At 31.4% G+C, this 26275-nt stretch overlaps 1 protein-coding gene across 1 annotated transcript in view; it reads left to right on the top strand.

Moving 5' to 3' along the window:
- Window positions 1-26275, top strand: part of LOC126891863 (uncharacterized) — a 100247-nt gene that overhangs the window by 23242 nt on the left and 50730 nt on the right. The window contains exons 2-3 of the mRNA XM_050661190.1: window positions 2133-2363; window positions 15445-16173. Of these exons, the coding sequence (XP_050517147.1) occupies window positions 2154-2363; window positions 15445-16173 (939 nt within the window). The 5' untranslated portion in view covers window positions 2133-2153. The remainder of the gene's footprint in view (window positions 1-2132; window positions 2364-15444; window positions 16174-26275) is intronic.

The raw sequence follows: 26275 nt of genomic DNA, 5'->3' as shown, positions 1-26275 counted from the left end.
ACATCTAAGGCTGATATTATCATTTTGATAAACCCCTGTCGGGCTACCTCTATTCTCGCTCTTGACTTCTTGTTTATAATTAAGTTGATTGTTGAACCAGCAACCAAGATATTTGTACTGGCTTACGTGTTCAAGCTGTTGGTGTTTCACATATTTATTGGAAGAGATAAATTTTTGTTCCTTGATATTCTTATAACTTTGGTTTTCGCAGTATTGATCTTCATCCCCATTTTTTCACAACTCTCAGTAACCCTATCCAACAGTATCTACAGACTATGGTCCGAATCAGTCATTAATACTGTGTCATCTGCATACCGGATGTTATTTACTCTCTGCCCGTTTATCCTGATTCCTTCTGAAGAGTGCGATAAAGAGTTCGCAAATATTACCTCAGAGTAGACGTTAAAAGTATGGGTGATAGCACACAACCCTGTCTAACACCTCGTTGTATTTCAATTGGCCTTGACGTATTACCATTGGTCTTTATGATTGCTGTCTGATTCCAATAAATAGCCTCTATAATTTTAGAATCTCTTTTGTCGACTCCGATGTCGTTCAATCTTTCTATCAAGGTCTTGTGCTTCACCCTATCGAACGCTTTCTCAAAATCTATGAAACAGATAAAAAGGTCTGCTTGCTGATCTTTGTATCTTTGTGCCAGAGTTTGAAGACAGAATATTGCTTCTCGTGTCCCCATACCTTTCCTGAAGCCAAATTGTTCTTGACCGGTGATCTCATCACATTTTTGATAATATATTATGTTCTGTATGATACGCAAGAAAAGCTTCAGAATGTTATTTAATAGACTTACACGGCGGAAGTCCTGGCATAATTTGGCGTTCTTCTTTTTAGGCAGTGGTATGAAGACTGATTCAAGCCATATTTTAGGGATAGTCCCTGTATTGTAAACATTATTAAATAGTCCAAGAAGAAGGTCTAAGTTTTCCTCGTTGATTAACTTCAATAGCTCAGCTGGTATTTCATCTTTTCCTACAGATTTGTTGTTTTTTAGTTGACGTCCATTAAATCCAATATTTCCTCTGTCATCCATCTTTGCTTCCGTGGTCGCTGTTTTGTGAGCATTTCAGTTGCCGTTGCAAGGGTGTGTCTGATTTCCTCCCGAAGGCGAAAGTTAAGGATGTTTAATTATATGAAAGTGTGCTAAAAAACAGTGCGAAAAAGTAAAACCGATTTAAAATACATTGTTACTTCAGACACACTTTAAACCCTTCATGTACTGATATCTATATTTACAATTTTCACACAATAAAACCTTTACAACTTTACATAATATGAGATAGAGTAGATAAAAATTATTTTTGTGAATTTGGTTAACAAAAATTGGTTAAACAATTTTTCGACCGCGGTACCGCGTGACACCCTGTGTATTTGTTATAAGGATTGTTATACGGATATATTTCTTTGAGTAAGTGTGTGCAAAAAATCGAATCAGAATAATTTACCTAACGGGGGCGACGTTACAGACTATACTAATAAGTAGTTGAAACGGTCAAAACAAAGAAACGCACACTCATCAAAAATGCACTTGAGATTCTCGTATAATCAACATTTACTGAATCGATCCAGGAAGAGTCAACTCCAACTAGTAAAAGTTGATTTAAATTTTTAAAATCAACTTTTACTGCTCGTTTCAGTTGGAGTTGACTCCAACTACTTAGTTGGAGTCAACTCTAACTGAGAATCAACTTGAACTGTAACATATACATTATAAATTATGATTTACTTATGAGTGCTGCTAGTAGCATTTAACGTGTCTTGGTTTGTTTATTTCTACTGCATCTTGATTGTAAATTTAGTATAAGTCTATGAAACAGAAAAGGCTGGTTTGTTATGATTTCTCCGCCATTTGCCTTATCACAAAAACTGCATCGTTACATGATCTCCCCTCTAAATTCATTGTTCAGAGAATAATGTGATTTACAAAATTACTCGTTTGATATTGTTTTCGTCAACAATTGTGTCAATACCACCGGTACTTGAACTATTATGCGCTAACGCGAAGTTCAACAAGTTTGTAAAGATGCATCTTATCTCCCATTATCTTCATAATTTTATCACACATTTTTCTGACACTGTATTCATTAGCGGCGAATAATAATTAAATATTCAAGGTTAAATGAACATCCAAGTTTATGAGCCAAGGAATTGGACTCGCTGCACAAATACATCAAAGTTGTTGCGGCGTGCGGTACCGCGGTACGACCACAAGCGAAATGGCCCATTATTGGATTGAAGAAAATATAATCAAAACTGAAGATGTCAACTATAATTTCGATGGACTTGGTGGTATTGGACATGTGTTTTTTGAGAAGATGAAAAAGCAAGGACTGAAAATTGCACAGGTAAATATTATTTTTACTATAAACTTTTATGTACTTTGGTGTAAAAACAAAAATATGCAATTATCGCGACATTGTATAACCGGCAAATTTAAATACGCGTTATTATGTGAGCAGTTTTTGTAAACATGCCATAAACTCTGGGTACGTAAAGGTAAAACGCACACATACACCAGGGAAATAAGGCAAAAATATACATGTTCGGGACACTTGAGCAGCTAGGTTTCAAATGAGTTTTTTGGGTATTATATACCTAATACATTATAAATACAAAAATGCCCGTCACAGTTTGGATGAGAAATTTAGTTATTAACAAATAAGGGTCAAAAATGAGAGTTTTTTCGTTTAAATCGCTACAGGTAAAAATAGGGTAATTAAATGTCTTATTTATAATATTTTTCTTTTAGTAGATGAGACAAGGTTTAAAATAGCGTTTTTTGAATTTTGGTCCGAGTATTTGTTGTTTCAGATATTGCAAAATAAAACTTCTTCTTCTTCTTATAGTTCCGCTCCTATCGGAGATTGGAAATCATTCTGGCAATTATAATTTTGTTGGTTACGCGCCGGAACAGTTCAATTGAGCTGCATCCAAACCATGCACGGAGATTGCGTAGCCACGAGATTTTACGTCTTCCTACGCTTCTTCTGCCTTTGATTTTACCCTGCATTATATTCCTTAATAGTTCGTATTTTTCACCTCTCATGATGTGCCCCAAGTACTCCAACTTCCTGATTTTTATGGAATTTAAAACTTCGCATTGTTTTCCTAGTTGTTCGAGCACTTGTGCGTTTGTTTTACGATCTGTCCATGATATTTTCAGAATACGTCTATAACACCACATTTCGAATGCTCCAGGTTTTTAATGTGGGATTGTTTTAGTGTCCATGCCTCAACCCCATACAAAAGGGTGGAGAAAATATAACAACGAAGCATTCTTATCCGGAGCGTTATATTGATATTGCGATTACAGAAAAGTTTCCTCATTCTGTTAAAAATGGATCGTGCAATTTCAATGCGGCATCTTATTTCTTTTGTCTGATCAGTATCTTCTGTGATCCATGCTCCAAGGTATTTGTACGAAGATATTTGCTCAATTTCTGTATTATCCAGTACTAGTCTAACTCTGATGTTTTGTGCTTTTGTAAATATCATGAACTTGGTTTTCGTCAAATTTATTTTTAGTCCATAATCGTTGCAATGTATATTTAGTTGTTGAGCAAGATGTTGCAATTCTTCTAGTGTTCCCGCTAAAAGTACGGTATCGTCAGCATATCTTATATTATTAAGTGACTCACCGTTTATTATTAGGCCCTCATTGACTTCGGCCAACGCTAATTCTGAGATGGCTTCACTATATAAATTAAATAACAATCACGACGAATCTGGATATCCTCAGTCAGTTCATTTTCAACTTTCACTTTTGCTGTCTGATTCCAATAGAGGTTACATATAATTCTAATATCTCTACTAATAAAAAAACTACTAATAAAAAATAAAAATAAAATTTGGAAAATAAATAATTTGCTATACCTTTTGCGAAAATGAATTTAGGACTTTCATATTGCATGAAAAGTTGAGTCAAACAGTCCATACAATCCACAAAAAATTTTAAGACGATGCGTCAATTAATTTAAATTTTATTCAATTTGTTTATCCCAAAGAGCTTTTTTTCGCAATGTTGTTGTTCAGAAAATAATAATGATACAGCAATTCTGTAAAAAGAACATGAAAGAAGAATATTCATATTTTCAACTCATTTAAAAAAAATCATTCAAAAGTCATTTCTATCACTCAGAAAACATTTTACTAAAATAGAGTCATTTTTGGCTTATAAACAATTTGAATAACTTTGTTATATTGACTGTAGGCTAAAACTGCAATGGAATTTTAAAAACTGGTATAATACGAATTTTCAAAGAAAAACTTTTCGCCTAGGTTAATTACGGTCAAAGTTAACCACTTTTTTATTTAATTGACGGCTACTTTGTTTATAACAATTAAGCAACCTAACTAGAGCCATTTTGAAGTTGAAGATATATAGGTTATGTGTAAAAGTTTTAGTAAACTTTGAACCTTAGCAGAGTGGTTAATAAAGCTTTAAAAATGGCGTCCGAACGGAATTAATTCGTGGTCGGTGGAGGGGAATTACTAAAATACGTGCACTCAAAAAATGAAACTGATTCTGCAAACATATGCTGCGATTAATATCGCTGGAACTTGTTATTGGATTTTGATCATAATTTTTTTAATTTGTATGTACTCGTAGTCTTATAGAGTACGTTATGTACACAAAACCCCACCTAACATTACAACATGTTAGGGGGAACTCCCCTTATCAGTCAGGGATATGAAAAATAGATTACGACCAATAATTGGTCGTAATAATTGGTAGAATTATTCTAAGACCTACCGAATATACATATATGATTTCATAAAAATCGGTCAAGCGGTCTTAAAGGAGTATGGAAACTAACACTGTGGCAGGAGAATTTTATAGTTGTAAATATATAGATGGCTATTAGCAAATAGAGGTTGGTGATAGAAGAGTGAAAATTAAGGGTTGTATGTATTTTTTAATTCTACATCATATAAAATTAAGGCAGATCATTTTGTCCAAAAAAATAAAAAAAGAATGTGTGTGTACTTTGTACGCACGTAAGAAGTTATACTTCTACTACATATTATGTGATTTTTAAGACTATACCAAAAATTTAAAAAAATAAAAGAATAAAACGCACACAAACACATTGACAATGCCACAAAGAAAAAATGATTTCTGGACGATAATAATTGTTGGCAAAAATTTTAAATACGCATTTGCTGAAAAAAAAAAAATTATATAACAAATATACTTACAATCATAATATGCATTAAAAAATAAAAAAATAAAACTTGCATCGGGAATTGAACCCTTGAATTTCGTGCCGCTTTGACTCGTAATCGAAGCGTAGACTCACTCGTCCAATCGCACATTATTTATCATGTGGAAAAATACGGCAACTGAACGTTTTACTGTTTGACAGTTGTTTTGAAAATTATGTAGTTTAAATTTTGTGGAAGAAAATATAAAAATATAACAAAACAGTAAGAAAACAATATATTAGATGAAGATTGGTAGAACTTTTGTTGGTAATCAAATTAAGTATGTAAATCAAAGCATTACATACCTACTAGATAAATAAATCTACGCCAAAAAATCATAATTTAAAAATAAAAATCGAACCTAATTTGGGATTTCTCTCTAAAATCCGCATTCTTGAGAAAATAAATGTATGTATTTCAGCCTAATCCAAATGTATAATTACAATATGATTATAATAAAAACTAGTTACTTACAAATTAGAATGAGTTTTCCTTGTCCAAAATAGTCCAAAATTCCAAAAATATAGGTATATGAAAACTATTTAAAAAGGCAGTATAACTATTAACTAACTTTTGTTTGTTGTTTCTTTTCACACAAATTTTAAAACGCAACAACCATAAATAATCTAACTACAGCTGTGCCACAGCCGCCATATTGAATAATTTTTGACATGTCATTTGAACATCAAATCAGAACAAAGTTATAATGCGCATGCGCCCGGTCGCTAGGTTTTCCCATATAAAAATTTACCCTCTATCGCCGGTAAAGAAGTATAACTTCAAAAAAAAATGTCAGGGGGGCAATCCCCCTTATAACTTATGGGTATAAAAAATAGATTAAAACCTCTTCAACGTCCTACAGGATAAGCGTGTAAAATTTTATAAAAATCGGCAAAGCCGTTTCGGAGTAGTATGGTAACTAACACTGTTACAGGAGAATTTGATGTATATAGAAGTAACTGCGAATTAAATAATAAAAGTGGCTAACTTTGAACCTATTTAACCTAGGCAAAAAGTTTTTTTTTCTGAAAATTCGTATAGAAATACCAGCTATTGAAATCCTAAAGTAGATTTACTCTATAGTCAATATTAACAAAGTTATTCAAATTGTTTAGAAACCAAAAATGACTCTATTTTACTAAACTTTTTTCGGAGTGATAAAAACGACTTTTTAATGATTTTTTTTCAATACTTTAAAAATATAACTATTCTTGCATGTGGTTTCCACAGAATTGCTATGTCATTATTAGTTTCTGAACAATAACATTGCGAAAAAAAGCTCTTTGCGATAAACAAATTGAATAAAATTTAAACTAATTGACGAATAATCTTAAAATTTTTTGTGCATTATATGGAATGTTTGACTCAACTTTTCGTGCAATATGAAAGTCTTAAGGCCATTTTTGCAAAAGTTCTAGCACTTTTTATATTTTTGAAATTTTAGTCTTATTATCGGACCAAAATTCAAAAAGTGCCATTTTAAACCTTGGCTCATCTACAAAAAGGGAAATATTATAAATAAGATATTTAATTAACCTATTTCTACCTGTAGCGATTTAAACGAAAAAACTGCCATTTTTGACTCTTATTGGTTAATAACTAAGTTTCTCGACCGAACTGTGACGGGCATTTTTGTATTTATAATATATTAGGTATATAGTACCCAAAAAATCCATTTGCAACCTGGCTGCTCAAGTGTCCCGACAAAAACCTTATTCCTCTGGACTAATAGTTTTGTTTTAATTTATGTTCATTTTTGAATGAACCATACACACACACTTTTAATGACTTTAGAATTTGCATTGACCATTTCTATATCCTCATACTAATAATCTTTTTGTCCTCTCTATGCCATGTCGTGTTTCTGTTGCGTATGTTATTATTGGTCTGATGACTGTTTTGTAAATTCTGCCTTTAATTTCTTATCTGAAATTTTTTTTCTCCATATTGTGCCATTCAGGAAACCTGGGCTCTGTTTGCTCTATTCACTTGATTTTCCATATCTGTTTTGAGGTTTTCGTAGCAAGAGAGTGTGAGGCCTAGATATTTAGACGGCATCACTTGTTCTATGATCTGCTTAAGGGTCAACAAGACAAGAATTCTTGTCTTGACAACAACTTCTTGTCTGGCTTTGAGAAAAAATCAAGAAATTTAAAAAAATCTTGTCTTGACATTTTCTTGACATCTTGCATCTTGTCTTGGCTCAAGAAATTTCAAAATCTTGAAATTTCTTGATTACCCGGGCGGGTGATTACGGCCTCCGCTGCCACTCGGGGGAGTCCCTGATTTGCATTTGTTTCCTGACGAACCCAAAATTGATGTGTAGTTGCTTGCTTACAATAAGTATTTTGTATGTTTCGCACATATTGTAAGCTTAGCTGTCCAGGATTTCATAAAAATTGCTGAGCCAAACAGTTTTGACATCGAAAAGGATTTGGATTATTTGGAGGATGAGATCGAAGTAGAAAATGATATAAATGCTACTACTTTAGATTTTAACTCTCCTGTAAGTAAAATTAAACAACTTGTAAAAAAAAATCAAAAATGTAACCATAAATTGTAAGATGACTATGCCTTATGCCAGAACTAGATGTGCCTACAAGATGGCATTCAACTGTCGAGATGCTTCAATCAGAGGCAGTACAGAAATTTGAACAAATATTTAAAGCTAATTACTTTAATAAATCCCAGAATGATCTATAGAATCCAATACCAGAGCCAGTACTTAGTATGAAAAAAGAAGATAACGAATTAGATTTAGATATTACTTACCTATTTAAGAAAGCTGATAATGATAAGATGATAACTTACAATCTTGGAAGTATGAAAGAAAAATACTTAATTGAGCCTAGTTCAGAAGATTCTGAGAATATACATACAGTGGAACCTCGATAAGTCGGATTAATCGGGACCGCGGCCGATTCAGGTTATCGAAAATCTGGGTTAGCCGGAAAATATGGTAAAAGTTAGTAAAATAAATATTTTTTAATAGGAAAATACACATTATAATTGCAAAAACATGAAATACATATGCACAGTACATCTAAATTACGTACAGTTTTGTATACACTATTGTTTATTTCTTGGTAAAAAACTCAGTCAAAGTGAAAAAATGTTTGTTTTGTCTGATGAAAATCGGTCCGGGTTAGCCGGATTTCCGGGTTATCGGGGCCGACTTATCGGGGTTCCACTGTACTTGATTTGTGGAAAAGACATGAAAATATCTACTAGTCATTATCGAAAATGGCCAAGGATTTTCTCGGAACGTCAGCAACATCTGTACCTGCGGAAATGCTATTTTCAAGAGCAACTTTAATAATAACAAAGCCAAGAAATCAGCTAGGCGTTGACTCCATAAGAAGTGTTGTCTGCCTTAATTCACGGCTTATCAATTCTGATTTAAAAATGTGCTAAATTTGTTATTTAAAATAAATATACCTAGTTTTTATTATTAGGTAGTCAAGATATTTCAAGATTTCTTGTTTTCTTGACAAGAAATCTTGGTATTGACATAAAATTTCTTGTCTTGTCTTGAAATCTAAAATTACTTCTTGTCTTGATCTTGCCTTGAAATCAAGACAAGATCAAGACAAAATCTTGAAATTTCAAGAAGTTGGCGACCCCTGGATCTGCTCTCCAGATCCAATTTACATCTTATTGGATTTGCTGTTATAACCATGCATTTTGTCTTTTTTGGGAAACTAACATGTTAAATTTTCTTGCGTTTATATTAAATTAGTGCAGCATACGTTGTAAATGATCTTTACTTTGAGAAATTAGTATTGTATCGTCTGCACAGCAGATTATTTTAAGTTGTTTTTCTACCATTTGGTATCCTATTTGATCTTCCTTTGGATACCTTTGGTGTCCTCTTACGTATTTTATTATTTCATTTATGATCAGGTTAAACAATAAAGAACTCAGGGAATCCCCATGTCTTATCCCATTGCCAGCTTCAATTGGGTCAATTGGTTCATCTTCTACTTTTACTTTTATTGTGTTGTTCAGGTAGATGTTTTGGGTCGTTTTAATTATTCCTAGAGGTACCACTCTTGAGTATAACAGATGGATAGCGTCGTTTAATTTGAACCTGTCAAATGATTTCTTAATGTCCACGAAGCATAAATATGCCGGTTTGTTGTATTCTAATGATTTCTCTTGAACTTGCCTCATTATAAATATAGCGTCGGTGCATGATATTCCCGACTTAAAACCTTGTTGTTCTTCTGCTAATGTTATAATTTCATTAAGTTTGTTTATTATCGTGTTGGTTGTTAATTAATTTTATTGTTGTGTTTAATAAGTCAATTCATTTGTAATTCTCCGCGTCCGATTTGTCTCCTTTTTTGAAGAGAGGTATTAGGATGCTTGATCTAGATTCATACTTATCTTACAGCCAAATAATTTTTCTTCTGCGTTTTGTTTTTCGATTTTTAGAAATTCACTTATCCTTCCTGTTTTTTGACATTAAGATTTGTTTGGTAACTGAGAATTTTTTGTTAGACGTTTTCTTTGTTATGTGCGACAATCATCAATTTTCAAAATCTTCCTGTAATAAAAAAAACTGTCTTTAACACATGAAGATTAGATGCACTAGATAGTGACGGTGGACTCTGCTTTTTAGTTTTCCACCAAATAGATAAAAGTACTGTGAAAATTTATAGCATAACCACAACCACTAATACTCCATTAAAATGTTACATTTTTTAAGCCGTACCTTGCATTTTTTAGAGGAGTCAATTTTATTTCTTTAATGTGTAGGGAAGATCAGTAGAAGCTTAAGTTCAAGTTTTTGGGGTCGCCACCCTGGTCCCCCGGCCGCCATCTTGGAAATGCTGTGCAAAGGGGTTTCGCGCTATATCTCGTAAACTACCAACCCTACGGAAAATCTAATTAAACATAAAATGTAGCAAACTAAATTTTCTACAATTTTATTTCTATTACTTTTTATCGTCAAGTGACCAACAAAAAAGATATAAACAAAAATATGTAAAAAAATTTTAACAAGATTCCTTTTGGAGGTTATAACTTTTTTCAGTTCATTTTAAAATAAAATAACATTATAGCAATATAGAGAGGGTTTGTCAGCAAACAATTTCCACTATAAATTTGTTTAATTTTATTTATTTATATAGGTGTTACAGCGCTCCAAACTTGACCAGATTCTCGAATGCTCATAGGGATATAATAAAAACAAAAGTTAGGCTTACTTTTCTATCTATATGTATTTTTTATTCATACAATTTATTATGATTTTAACATTCCTATGCTATTATTAATCTGTTTTTGACCTTTCTCCCAACTATAAAACTTAAAACCCGAAGCATATATAGAAACGGCCCAGGAAGTTGTTTGAGGACAAATTCGCCGGTTCAGAAGAAGAATGACGCAACCTCATATTGCAAAATTCTTAAGAAGAGCAAAAAACGAATTTTTGTTATCAAAATCATAAAGTACGATCAAAATTAGCCATTCACTACACCGTGGTCAGGATCTCGAGATATAAGCGTTTTTTGGGGTGTGCCGCTTGTTTATGAAGTAACATAACTTTTTTCCTTTTATATATTTTGACTTAAAATTTTCCAAAAAACTTCTTCATGAATTATATTTTATTGTTGCGTTGGTTAAAATTATAAATTTAAAAGTTTGTCACTCAACTTTTTTAAGAAAACATGAAACTAACGAAATATGATGACAAAATGTTTTAAAACTAACAAATCCTTTTTTAATGTGTTTAAATATATAGGACAAATCCCATTGTTATCTACATACTTCAGAGATTAAACAGTAAAATTTTCAAATGGAAATATTTACAGCGACCAAAGATACAGCGAGGTAAATTTGAAAAATCATCAAAATTGATTTTCGGCATTTTTGTATAAAATTTGATTTTTGAACATGTTCTACCAAATCTAGATAAAAATAAACTTCATATTCTGATTCACCTCGAAAATATAAAAATAGAACAAAATTGGTCATTCACCTTAAAGCTTTTCGTGGTCGGCATAAAGATTGCTGCCGCTCGACTAATATATAGATAAAAAAGTATTTTTTTAATTGTATTCCTATGAGAATTCGAGAATCTGGTCAAGCTTGGAGCGCTGTAAAACCTAGATTATAAATAAAATTAAACAACTTTATAACGAAAATTTTTCATTGAAAAATCCTCTACAAAATCGCTATGATGTTATTTTATTGTGAAATGAACGGAAAAAAGTTTTCTCATATTTTTATTTATAACTATTTTGTTGGTCACTTGACGATAAAAAGTAATAGATATAAAATTGTAGAAAATTTAATTTGCTACATTTTATGTGTAATTAAATTTTCTGTAGGATTGCTAGTTTAGAAGATACAGCGCGAAAACCCTTTGCACCCCTTTTTCCAATATGTCGGTCGGGGGACAAGGGTGGCGACCCCAAAAACTTGAACTTAAGCTTCTACTGATCCCCCCTACACATTAAAAAAATAAAATTGACTCCTCTAAGAAATGCAACCTAAATGTAACATTTTAATGGACTATAATACGTTTCCTATGAATTTGATTTATTTGCAAAATCTGATAGATGGTTTGTTGATAGATGGTAGAAATTTCATAAGCTTCCTTTACACATGGCAAGTTCACTGGCTGAAAGTACTTGCGGCTACTAAACTTGCCATGTGTACCTAAACAACAGGAAAGTGCTAGCAAGTGCTAGCACTTGGAGACGATTTTCCATTGAGGCAACAAGCAACCAATGAACAAACAAGATTACTTATATTAAGAAAGAAGAAGAAAAAAAATTAGGATTTTACATAAATATGAGTACATACTGATTCTATTAGTCGAAGTGCAAAACAAATATTGAAATCCATTACAAAATATTATAAAACCATTCTTTAACAAAACTGCTTTCTGAAAATTAAAGAATACATACTTTTTATAATCGCTAACATACTTTTATTGATATCTTTATCTTTACACCTCTGTGGTAAATATACCAATAAAACATTTGTTTGTATTTAGCTATTTTCCATTTTATAATAACTAACTTGTAATGGAAAATACATTTATTGCCGACTTGTATAAATCTTCTTCTTCTTCTTCTTCAGATACAAATCCACTGATGGATTTTAGCGATCAGATTTTCCGTTAGCTCTGTTTCTTGCAATGTGTATCATATATTGTATGTCGTTAATCCCTGTCCATTGCCTTATGTTTGCCATCTCCATTCATTCCTCTCTTGCCTTCAATATTACCCTCGAATATATGTGACCCAGATACGCCGTTTTCTTTTTCTTTATGGATTCGAAAGATAACGTTTTTGCTTGATTCTTTTAAGGGCATCTACATTGGTGACTTTCGCCGTCCATGGTATCTGGTATCTTTAGTATAATATGACGATAAATAGTACATTCTTTCGCGGTTTTTTCTCTAAATTTTAAAGAACCGCTTGGATTGACATGAAATTTGGCATACGCATAGCTTACATGTCAAAGAAAAAAGCGATATTGTGCCGATGTGTGCTTTTGCCCTGGGGGTGACTTTCACCCCCTCTTGTTGGTGAAAAAATATATGTCCAAAACAAGTCCGGAAATGGGTAAACTGACTAATTTTAAGTAACTTTTGTTCTAATAGCTTTTTCGCCAAGTCAACACTTTTCGAGTTATTTGCGAGTGAATATGTTCATTTTTCAACAAAATAACCACATTTTTAGACGGTTTTTCGCAAATAACTCAAAAAGTAAGTATTTTGTCGAAAAAATCGTTCTTTGCAAAAATATATAGCCTGTAAAAGAGTGAAAAAATGGTGTACGCGTTAGGTCTCTGGACCTCGTAGAACCAAAGTTATATCCAATGAAAAATAGATTCATATTCACCAAATTTCAAATAGAATATTTCGACGTGAATTATTCAAAAAATGAAGCACTTTTTGGGGAAAACTCATTATAACTTTTTTAAAGTGTTTAAAAAATCTTTATTTTTGTTTTTATAAAAAGTTTCTAGCATTAAATTTAAGCAAGTTACGCTCAAAATAAAGTTGGTCCCTTTTGTTTTGGCAAAAAAAAAACGGGAAGACCACCCCCTTATTAGCAACTTAAATGAAATTAATCATTACCTCTCCAGAATTTATTTTACTTATGTTGTGTTTATTATGATCTGTAAGTTACATCGATTCAAAGTGCATATTTTTGAAAAAATTTGGTTTTAAAGTAAAACTTTTAAAAATTTAAATTTTGAAAAATATGCTTTTTTTCAAAATAACTAGATTTTTAGAGATACCAAAAATCTCGAAAAATAAAAAAAGTCAGCATTGCTTTTCTAAATATCATGTATTTTTTTGTTTTTCTGTTAGACAATAATTTATTAAGATTTAGTGTTTCTAAATTTGCATACATTCGTGATCTGTGACTCGTTCAACCCTTTTAACTACAGCCATTTCAAAGATAAGGACTTTGAACCGATGAAACTTACAGATCATATAAACAATACATACACGAGTCAAGAAACTTGTGAAGTCGTAACGATTAAGTTCATTTGAGATACTAATTAGGGGGTGATTTTCCCGATTTTATTACCAAAAAATAGGGACTAACTTTATTTTGAGCGAAACTTGTTTACTTTTGATGCTAGAATTTTTTTTTATAAAACAAAAATGAAGCTTTTTTTAAACACTTTAAATAAGTTGTAATGAGTTTTCCCCGAAATGTGCTTCAATTTTGGTTATTTCACGTTAAAATATTCTATTTGGAATTTGACGAATATGAACCTATTTTTCATTAGCTATAACTCTGCTTCTACTAGGTATAGAGACGAGATATATACACCATTTTTTTAAATCTTTTACAGGCTATATTTTTACTAAGAATGTTTTTTCGACAAAATACTTACTATTTGAGTTATTTATGAAAAACCGTCTAAAAGCGTGGTTATTTTGTTGAAAAAATGAACATATTCACTGGCAAATAAGTCGAAAAGTATTGACTTAGTGAAAAAACTCTATAGAACAAAAGTTACTTAAAATTAGTCAGTTTATCCATTTCCGGACTTACTTTGGACGAATATTTTTTCACCCCCAAGAGGGGGTATGAAATGATCATGGATTAGTATGACATGGGAAATGATCATGAATTTAGTCTTTTTGGTATTAACCCGGCACCTGCCACGTGGGGTGCTACTAGCACCCACGTGGGGTGCTACTAGCACCCCATAACACATTTTAATCAAATATAATATGGTATTTCAAGTTTGGTAACCGTGCTGTGCGTCATAGTAGCTTTCTATAATATTTAGCATCGATCTGTTTGCGTTTGAAGTGGTTATTTAGTGTCATTCTGAAGTTGTGCTCCAAAGTAGAATTGGGTTGTCATCATCCGGCAGTTCAATTTTTTTTTGTGTTTTTGATAAACAGGTCAAATTTACAATTTTTGTTGCAATAACTGATTTAAATTATTAATATAGACTCTATACTCAATAAATCTTTTTTTTTAGATATTTTACTTCAGTTCATTTATTATGGCTTGGTACTTGCTACTTTGCTTATAAAACCTTTTTAATTTTATTTTTCAACTTCTATAATATATTAGTAGATAATAAGTTAATAAAACTACCCCAGGCTGTGGGTGAAAAAACGTGATATAATTCAGGAATTTCTGAAACCTATCAGGTGTTGTAAAGGACGATACCAGGAATAATTTCTACTAAAATGTGACCAAAAGTATTGTGAGTTTTTTTTTATCGCGACTTTCATTTGTTAAATTTAGAGAAAAACTTTTTAATAGAAAGTTGTAGTAAATTAAAAAACCTACCATTTGAGCTATGGTAAAATTAATTTCTTTTATTGGTTATTGGAAAACAGCCTGCGAAAGGTCCAAAATGGCCGTTTTTTTACAATTACGTTATTTATTGTACAAATAATTTTTTTATTTTTTAAAGCTTTAAAATGAAGATCTTTCAATTCCAAACATAAAAAAAATTGTAAGGCCGGATTAACTAATTTGTTGCTTAGATATTATAAATTGTTTATCCCAAGAGGTCAAATGTCGAAGGCTATAACTTTCAAAAAAAAATCGTAGAGAGTTGGTGAAACATCCAATCTCCTTCTAAAGAGTTATATTTTCATATTCTGGTGTAAATAAATGCGTAAAACATTTTTAGACCTCTAATTTTTGGGTTTGAAAATAAGGGGGCAAATTATTATATATATTATATTTATTTATTATATTATTTACTTGATTTCAGATTCTGGCTTCAACTGGAGAGCGAGATACATTCGAGTCCCTTTTACAAAGATGCATCAGGTGTGCTATAGCACTGCAAAAGAAAGGAATAAAAAAAGGCGACATCGTAACCGGCTGTTCTGATAATCACCTTGACGCATGCGTACCAATAATTGCTTCATTCTTTATTGGTGCCATCCCGTGCTCTTTGGATCCAACTCTTTCCAACATAGAGTTAGAGAAGCTGATATCTGCGGTCCGACCAAAAATCATCTTCACTGTGAGGGATTCCCTCAAAGAAATCAAGTACTTTGCTAAAAAATTGGAGCTAAAGAGCGAGATTGTGGTGTTTGGAGAAACTAGTGAATTCACGCCATTTTCTGATTTTGTCGAACCACAAGAATTAGAAAATGACTTTAAACCAATAATCATTAAAGATCACATGGAAACAGCAGTTATTTACTTCAGTAGTGGTACTTCTGGGTTTCCAAAAGGTATATGCCTAAACCATTATTATTATCTACATCATTCTCCACTTGTACCGCAGCCTATAAACAACGATGTAGATACAACTAGAAGACAGTTCGAAATGAAAATGAGGGAGGGTCCTATAAGCTTCTTAACATATGGTTCTCTCTACTGGAACTCTTCGGGCATGGGACTGTTTATGTCAGCAATTACTGGAGTTACTAGGTTGTTATGTAGCAGTTTTGATCCTCAAGAATTTTGGTACTTAGTTGATAAGTATAGGGTAAGTTACTATACATACACGATTTCTGAATTTAAAGTAACATTACAGATGAATAAAGGAGGATTAACCCCGCAGTAGTGAGGGCGCTTTTATCGCGGCTTTAGTACGTGGGGTCTCATAGACCCCAAATTTACAATTTTATGTTTTAGGTGATCGACGTATGTATCCGTAGTCTGTGTATAACAGTCTTCTATGTATCATGCTGTGCAGCATATGTATATGTTGTGTGTATGTAAAACGTATATACCTAAGTACTTTAGATTGTTTGTGCATAATGTCAAAATGAGTGAGGTTTTTATGGCTTACTACCTTGTTTGATTTTTCATTTCGATGTATTCATACGTCAAAATCGGACCAATAACAACGAAGATACGATACAGTGTCCCTTTGGCACTGCTGTCAGGTTTTTTCTCTGCTACCCTTGGTGTCCAATCCCCTTTCATTTAACCTCTCAAACGTTAAAATTAATACTTCTGTTTTCCAACGTATACTTAAATTATTCAAAATGTATAAAAATCTCGCTTTCACACAACCAACGGAAACTATTATATTCCGGTAGGTGTGGTTGACGGAATTAATAAAAAATAAGTGTAACAACGAACAGTAATATATTTATTTGTTTGGGTAACAAAAAGTGTTTTGCTTATACATCGGGTAAGAGGGTTTGTTATTGTCTTCGGCCCAGCGAGCGGCCGATGTCTCTGGGGTGTTGTGACCGACCGACTGAGTGGCTGAAAAGAAACCACAGACGCTAATCTGTTTGTGTTTCACCATCTGACCAGATGGGCCATAAAATATTTAGATCTGGCGATTAAAGGTTGAAACATTTCTGCAGTTTTACGTTTTCAAATGCATGTTCAATTGTGAGTTATTGACATAAGGTCTGATAAGGTAATTAATTTATGGGGAATTCAGTTTGTTAAACTGAAAACACCAAAAACATATGGTTAAGGATACATTCCGTTTTGTAAAACTGTGTCCCTCTTAGCATCTGGTTTGTATTTTACATGTGAATTTATATGACCCATATTATTTCGTTTTGAGAAAAGTTATTAAAAATTAAGAAAATAAGATTAGCAAAAATAGTAATTAAAGCGTACCGCTATAATTATAATAAAAAATAATTAGTGTAAAGCCCTTTATTGATTCATAAACATATAAAATAAATTTCACCATATTCAACGTTAAAACCATGAACAATAATTTCTTTTCTCTAGTAAAAAATGAGTTCACATCTACACATGTCCCGCTCAATAAATTGAAATTAGGTCACGCTCGTCCCTTCTGTAAATCGTAATAAAAAAGGGAATTATAAGGCACTCTATCGTCTTAATCGCCAAGCAGAAAACACACACACACTTCACATTTTTTCACTCTTACGCATTTTTCTATTAGTAGTTCAGAGAAATAAGGAAAAAAAATAGCCTGTTGGTGACACAACCCCCTCCAGGCCGAAACCAAATTTTTTGAGTAATATGGACATCTATAATAATAACCTATATATTTCCTGCAGCCGATTTTGATGATATACATAGTTATAAACAAATGAAGATCAAAAAACGGTAAATTTTCGCTTTTTTCGTCTATTACTAAGAAAATAGTCATTTTAAACAAATTTGAGAGTAAGAAGCTCATAAACGGTATAAAAAACTTCAATATGGCGTTTGCTTAATATGTCTATCCTTATTGGTTGCTTAGAAAATTGCAAAATAAATCATAAATTTTGAGTTTTTATAAATATTTATAACTTAAGTAAAAATTAACTTAGAACCTTCTTATTACACGGAATACTGAGACTTATGGTGCTTAATTCATACCCTAAATTTCGAAGAAATTGGTCAAATAGTTTAAAAGTTATTTAATTTGTTTATCCCAAATTTATTTTTTTTGCAACACTGTAAGTCAGAAAATAATGAAGCTACAGTAATACTTTGGATAGTTTATGGAAGAAGGAAATTTACAGTATTAATTTAATTAAAAAAAATTACAAAAAATAATTATAAATATTGCAAAATTATTTTGCAAAAACATGTGAATTGAATAAATGGGGGGGCTAACTTTGTCACTAATTGTCCTAGGACAGTTGTTTTTCTTTCTAAATGTGTATAAAAATTCAGTCTTTCTAAATATGAAAAAATAATTTTTCTACAGGTAACGGTTAAGAAGTTATTCTAATTGTTTATAAGTAAGCAAAAAATCGACATGTTTTTTCAAAATAATTTTACACTGTTTAAAATTATTTTTTGTCATTTATTTTTAATAATGGTAATAGTATAAATGTTCTTCTTTCATAAACTGTCCGAAGTATGATTGTAGCCTCATAATTTTCTGACTTGTAGTGTTGCAAAAAAATGAATTTGGGATAAACAAATTAAATAACTTTTAAACTATTTGACCAATTGCTTTGAAATTTAAAATATAATTTAAGTACAAGAAGTATCAGCAGTCCGTGTAATAAGAAGGTTCTAAGTTAATTATTACATAAGTTATGAATATTTTTAAAAACTCAAAATTTATGATTTATTTTGCAATTTTCTAAGCAACCAATAAGGATGGACATATTCAGCGAACGCCATATTGAAGTTTTTTATACGATTTATGAGTTTCTTACACTCAAATTTGTTTAAAGTGCTTAACTTTTTGGTAATATACGAAAAAAGCGAAAATTTAGGGTTTTTTGATCTTCATTTGTTTATAACTATGTATATCATCAAAATCGGCTGCAGGAAACATATAGGTTAATAATATAGATGTCCATACTACTCAAAAAATTTGGTTTCGGCCTGGAGGGGGATGTGTCACGAGAAAAATCTTATTTCTCTGGACTATAGAAAGACCGTCTCTATTTTCGAGTGCGACTTAATTAAGTTAAATAAGTTGTACAGTTAATTAGTGTAATATTAAACAACTCGATTTATAGGCTATTGATTATGTATTATAGAAAGGAACTACAATGCTAATGGGGTTTTATTATTTCATATGGTCAATGAATATGAAAAAACCGCGGAGTGCTACCATTTAAAGGGGTGCGTTTTTGAGAAATGGGTGAATTAGTCCCTGGGCACAGGTTACATTAGGGTAAGTTCTATGCACTTTTGGTACAAACACGTTTACATAAAAATTGTTTCTGGTTAAATTTCCTATCTAAAGATACTTTTTTTTTACAAAAATATATTCAAAAGAAAAAACACAAAGAAACCCAAAAGAAAGAAATTTTGTTTTTTGTCCCATAACTTTTGTCTACGGGGATATAGGTATAGGCATTGCTTCACAGAAAAAAAACTTACATATTTTCTCTTTAAAATGATGTTTGGTAGAGGTCATTAGGATTTAGAGTTTTCGAAATATGATTTTTCCAATTTCGCCACTCACAGCAATTTTGAGCAATTTTCCTTGTTATTTCGCAAATATTGTTCTGTAACTTTTTTATACGCAACTTTAGGCATATGCAATGGTACATGTAAGAGGAATAGAAATTAATTACCTTTAAAATGTTCTACTGTATAATGTTGTACGACTTCTTTTAAAGAGGTTATCTTTTTCAAGGTTTTATACTTTTAACGAGTTTTTATATTTTTTACGATTATTTTTTAAATTTCCCATTATAACTTTTTTTTCTACATTTAGGTATATATTATATAATAAAAAAGAAAGCTTATTATGTTTACTTTAAAATGGTGTATTAAAAAAAATTCTAGGATTACTTTTGAATAAGATGCTTTTTCAAAATATAATAAGTACATACTTGTAACGATTTTTGATTTTAGGATTATTTTTTAAATTTCTCATTATAACTTTTTCATGTGATTGTGTGTTATGATTAAATCTTATTTTTTATAGGTACCTAATACTTTGGATCCACTTGACTCGGCCGGGCAAACTTTAAATATTTACTGTCAAAGCTCCTGTACCACAAGCTGTGCTTGAAAAAATAGCATGTAAATGTACCAAAGGATGTACAAAAAACTGCGGTTGTAGGAAGATAGGAATTAGTTGTTCAATATTCTGCAAAGATGCATGTGAATGGATACTAAATGTGGGAACTCTAAGATAACTGAGGTGTCAGAGGAAGATATTGAAGCTAATGCTAACGAAGAGATGGACTTTGATTTTGAAAACTTTTTAAATGTCAACGTTTAAATAATTTTAACTAAAGTGATGTTTTCTAAGACTAATGTTTATGTAATTTTTGTAAAAGAAATAATTTTAAATAATACAGGTAAAAAAATATCAAAGAATCACTGGGTTTCCATTATTTAAATATAGATGATACACCATTTTAAAGAACAGAAAGTATGCCCTCTTTATTGAGCAATATATAGTATATTCATGTACAAGAAAAAAAAGTTATAATGAGAAATTTAAAAAACAATCCTAAAATCAAAAATTGTTGCAAGTGCTTATTACATTTTGAAAAATACTATCTGTAGTTTTTTGTATTTTTGAATTTTTTGAAAAACACCATTAAAGTAAATAAGCTTTTTTATTATATAATATAATAATATATACCTAAATGTAGAAGAAAAAAAGTTATAATGATCGTAATATATAGGTATCGTACCAAAAATAATCGTAAAAAATGATATTTTTTTATATTAGGTATTATATAATATATAATATAATATTATATAATAATATTATTTTATTTTTATATTATATTATAAAAAATCGTTAAAAGTATAAAACCTTGAAAAACCATAATCTCTTTAAAAGAAAGTCGTTCAACGTTATACAGTAGACCATTTTAAAGGTAATTGATTTCTATTTCTATTACGTGTACCATTGCATACCTAAAGTTACGTAGAAAAAAGTTACAGAACAATATTTGCAAAATAACAAGGAAAATTGCCCAAAATTGCTGTGAGTGGCGAAATTTGAAAAATCATATTTCGAAAACTATAAATCCTAATTACCTCTACTAAACAACATTTTAAAGAAGAAACATGTAGGTTTTTTTTCTGTAAAGCAATGTCTATACCTATATCCTCGTGGACAAAAGTTATGGGGCAAAAAACAAAATTTCTTTCTTTTGGGTTTTTTTGTGCTTTTTCTTTTGAATATATTTTTGTAAAAATAAGTACCATTGACTTTAAAAAGTGATATTTAGATAGAAAATTTAACCAGGAACAATAATTATGTAGGTATGTTTGTACCAAAAGTGCATAGAACTCACCCTAATGTAACCTGTGCCCAGGGACTAATTCACTCATTTCTCAAAAACGCACCCCTTTAAATGGTAGCAGTCCGCGGTTTTTTCATATATAGATGTCCATTGACCATATGAAATAATAAAATCCCGTTAACGTTGTAGTTCCTTTTAGCTATCTTATTTTGAATATAATCAATAGCCTATTATAAGTGAAAAATAAAAATTAATTTGCATTTGGTGCTTTAATTTGGTATTGGTAGCAGTTTCCCCAGTAGAAGAATAATTACTTTAACTCATTCTTATGTGTGGAGATTGTTACAAGATCCGCACACAGACCAATAATAACGAAAATAAAATATAGCATAGATAAATGAAAATATAGGTACAGTCAAACCTGCCATATCTGGATCAATGTGCAGGGCCACGTTTAGGTCAATTGCCGCCCTAGGCAATTCTCTAGTAGCCGCCCTTCAAACATGTACCATTTTTGCGAAAAAAAAAATGCAAGCAGAATTTTTTATTTAGGGAGCGTTCATGTATTAAAGTATTATGTAACACGATTTTTGAAGATTTTTACCCCCCTCCCCCCTACGTAACGCAATTTTTGAAGATTTTTGACCCCCCTCCCAACCTGCGTTACGTAATACTTGAACGGTCTCTTAAATAAGAAATGTATTGTTTGGAAATATATTAAAATGAGGAACATAGAATTTATAAAAAATAATATTTTACACAAGTGAGAAGAACAAAAATCACACTGATCACAGTATGGTATGAATTCACTTTTGACCGGTGAAAATAAACACAGAATGTTTTACATAAAAATGAAAAATTATGATTATGTATAATTTGCAATTTGCACTAGTATAAGATAGGAATGTGTTGCGATAGCAGTAGCCGTTATGTTTTAACTGTTATTTCACTGAAGCTATTTCACACTGTTACATCATTTTCATAACAACTGAAATATTCAGGTAGCTGACTACTTTTTTAATTATTGTAGACCTATAGGAAGAAAACCTACCCGTGTCCTGTCTAGAGTTCACGTCCGTTTTTTTAATTAGTAACAATTTAATTTGTATGTAATTTCTACATACATTACATATATGCAATTTTATTATAAATGTATTAATTAATAAAAGGTCTACTTTGTTTAAACATTTCTTGAAAAAATTATTTTTTTCCAAATAGGTACCTATTTTCTTAATCATATCATTATAGTATGGTATAACTAGATCCAAACCCAGACATCCAAAGTGAAAGTTATCCTCCAGCACCAAATTGTTCTATATGGTCTACATAATGTTCAGAAAAAAGTCACACCATTTTGAGCGTCGGGTTTGGGGGGAAGAGGGGGAGAAATCGGTAAATTCGTGGTTTTTTAAGTTTTTCGTCAATATTTCTAAAACTATGCGGTTTAGCATGAACAACCTTCTATACAAAAATGTTCTACATTAAATTTGAAACAAAAAAGGTCCTCTGCATAATCCGTCTAAAATGAACGGCTCCAAAGTTATGGAGGTAGTATAGTATAATTGGTCCAAAAAAGGCCTAACCCAGACATTAAAAGTAAAAGTTTTCCTCCAACACCAAATTGTTCTATATGGTCCAGATATTATTCAGTAAAAAGTTACACCATTTTGAGCGTCCCGTTTGGGGGGTAAATAGAGGAGAAATCGGTAAATTAGTAGTTTTTTTTTTATGTTTTTCGTCAATATTTCTAAAAGTATGCTTTAATGTTCTATACAAAAATGTTCTACATTAAATTTAAAACAAAAAAGGTCCTATACAGAATTGTTATAAAATCAACGATTCCACAGTTACGGAGGGTGAAAAGTGGAGGTTTTCGATACTTTTTATATTTTTTGAGCCATTTATAATATTTTTACTGATTGAAATAAATTTTCTTTAACAGGATTTGCTATTTCAGTGGCCGATGGTATGTTAGTGATAATCCCTTGAAGAATTAAACGTCAACCTCACTACCCAAAATCATCTTCAATTGCCCAAAAAATATAAAAAGTATCGAAAACCTCCACATTTCACCCTCTGTAACTCTGAAACCGTTGATTTTATAACAATTAAGGATAGGACCATTTTTGTTTTAAATTTTATGTAGAACGTTTTTGTATATAACATTGTCTACGCTTAAACATAGTTTTAGAAATATTAACGAAAAACGTAAAGAAATAACTAATTGACCGACTTCTCCCCCATCTCCCCCCCAAACCGGAAGCTCAAAATGGTGTAACTTTTTACTGAACAATATGTGGATCATATAGAACAATTTGGTGTTGGAGGAAAACTTTTACGTTGGATGTCTAGGTTAGGCCTTTTTTTGGACCATTTATACTATACTACCTCCGTAACTTTGGAATCGTTCATTTTAGAAGGATTATGAATAGAACATTTTTTATTTCAAATTTATTGTAGAATATTTTTGTATAAAATGTTGTTCATGCTAAACCTCATAGTTTTAGAAATATTGACGAAAAACGTAAAAAACTACGAATTTACCAACTTCTACTCTCCTCCCCTCCCCCTCAAACCCGACGCTAAAAAAGTGTACCTTTTTTCTGAACGTTATATGGACGATATAGAACAATTTGGTGTTCGGGGATAACTTTCACTTTGGATGTCTGGGTTACGTCATTTTTTGAATCAATTCTATCATATTATTAATGATCATAGAAGAAGTTAAAGTATATTTTAGTAAATAAATTATTTTTATTAAATAATAATTTATTGAACATAATTTATTCATTAAAATATACCTTAACTTTTTCTATGATTAATAATGATAGTATCATTACAAACAATGGATTTTTGAGAAAATATTATTTTTTCAAAAATTATATAAAAAATTAGACTGTTTATTATTTATTAAATGTCTAGACAAATTGCATATTTGTAATTTACACAAAAGTACATACAAATTAAAAGAAGAAATATCAAAATTCATTGAGTAGATCCCAAGATATAGAAAATGGTAGTAGTTTTAAGTTGCTTTTTTAGTTTTTGAACTCGTGCATTTTTCGGCTCCCGCCAGGTAGCTGACAACTGTTTTAATTGTTGACCTATAGGATGAAAACGTGCATGTTTCCTGCCTAGAGTTCGCGTTCGTTTTTTAATCATCATTTGAACTACATTTTTAAAAATTCGAGTAAAATATCATCTTTCCGAATACCTATGTAAGAAGATGTTTTCTACCGACAAAATTTTTAAAGTTATTGTAAATATTTATAAACTAGTATTTTTTACTATATAAGATAATTTTTATCTTTTCTTAATACATTTTGATAGGATCCCTTTCCTAGTTTCATTTGGCATACGCAGAATTGTCCTATCTACATTATTTTCTGTCATTTGTTATTGCAAAACAAAGGTCTCTAGGATAAATAAATAGAATACCTAACTTTTAAACTAATTAATGGATCGGTCTCAAATTTTGGGAGTTTGTTATGTACCCCAATAACCAACTTTGAGTAAAGCGAAACACTACAGTTCTAAGTTAGTTTTAGGAAAACTTATTAATAAATAACGATTTTCAGTTATTTTGCAGTTTACGAAGCTACAAATTAACTTTTTGACTTTCAAAAATCGTCATTTTGAAGGTTTTCAATGTTCTAAAAAAATAAATTTTGTAATTTTATGTCAACTATTTAGCTTTTTAATTGAGTGCAAAAAATGGAAAAAATCGCGTTGATTGCACCAAATTGTTAATAATTAAAAAACATGAACTCTAGGCAGGAAACATGATGGTTTTCATCCTATAGGTCAAGTCCACAATAACTAAAAAGTAGTCAGCTACCTTGATATTAATTTCATTGTCCCGAACATGGTCTATTTCTTGCTTATTTCCCTGGTTGGAGTATTATATCAGTGCGACGACACGAATATTATCTCCTTGTAATAATTCAGTTTGAAAATCCCAACTCTAACTCGATTTCCTACTGGTAATCTTTAGTTTCTGCAATATGTGCAATATTGATATGATCAGTCAATTCACCGTCTTTGCGGAGCTTCTGGCGACCCAATAATCACAAATTTATGACTTCCGTTTTTTTGGATGAATAGTGTTTAGGTTTAAGATAACAGAATGCTATGTTTGTTTTATTTTTGATATGAATGCAATTTCTTTTATTTAGAAACGAACGCCCACTTCTATTTCATTGATGGATGAATGATGAATATACATATTTGATATTCGATTTTAATTTTTAAATACAAATATTTTTTTGTACAGTATTTTTGCCGCCCCAGGGGCGTCATTTGATAGGATTAGGGGAGGCAGTTGCCCCCTCCCCTGAAACTAAAAATGAGTAAAATTTACAAAAAATACTTTCAGTTTTCATCATTACATCATTTAATATAATATATTGTATATTATATAATGCTTGCCCCCCCCCCCCCCAATCAAAATTTCAAGCCCCTGTGCCGCCCTTTCACAATTTGCCGCCCTAGGCAGCTGCCTATATTGCCTAATGGATAGAGCAGCCCTGTCAATGTGGCGACAGAACGATCCGGATATGAAAAAATCCGGATATCAAGACCACTACTTCTTTTACAGTCTCTGAAACGTTTTCTCCTTCATACATTCCAGTAATCAACGCCGGCGCCGTCAATAACTTTCGTCGATAGACACGTGTTATAGATTCTATAATACATTATTTCGCCATCTTTTAGTTCTTCTTTTAGTGCGTTGTTCAACAGCAGGACTGCCTTTCTCGGTAGATTTCGGTAGATCCGGACGGCGCAGAACCGTCCGGATATGGGGAGGTTCGGATATGACAGGTCCGGATATGGCAGGTTGTGCTGTAGTATATTTATAGTGCCCCTGGCAATGTTGCCATGTTTGTTTTTATCTCAATATATTCGCTATCCCCTCCACTTTTAAACGAACCCTCTTACCGACGACCGACGATGGTAGGTTCAACCGTTGCTCTGTTCTCA

This window comes from Diabrotica virgifera, chromosome 9 (assembly GCF_917563875.1).
Source record: "Diabrotica virgifera virgifera chromosome 9, PGI_DIABVI_V3a".
In the NCBI taxonomy this organism is placed as follows: domain Eukaryota; kingdom Metazoa; phylum Arthropoda; class Insecta; order Coleoptera; family Chrysomelidae; genus Diabrotica; species Diabrotica virgifera.
Note: the sequence above shows the minus strand (reverse complement) of the source record. Positions and strands in the feature narration are given on the sequence as shown.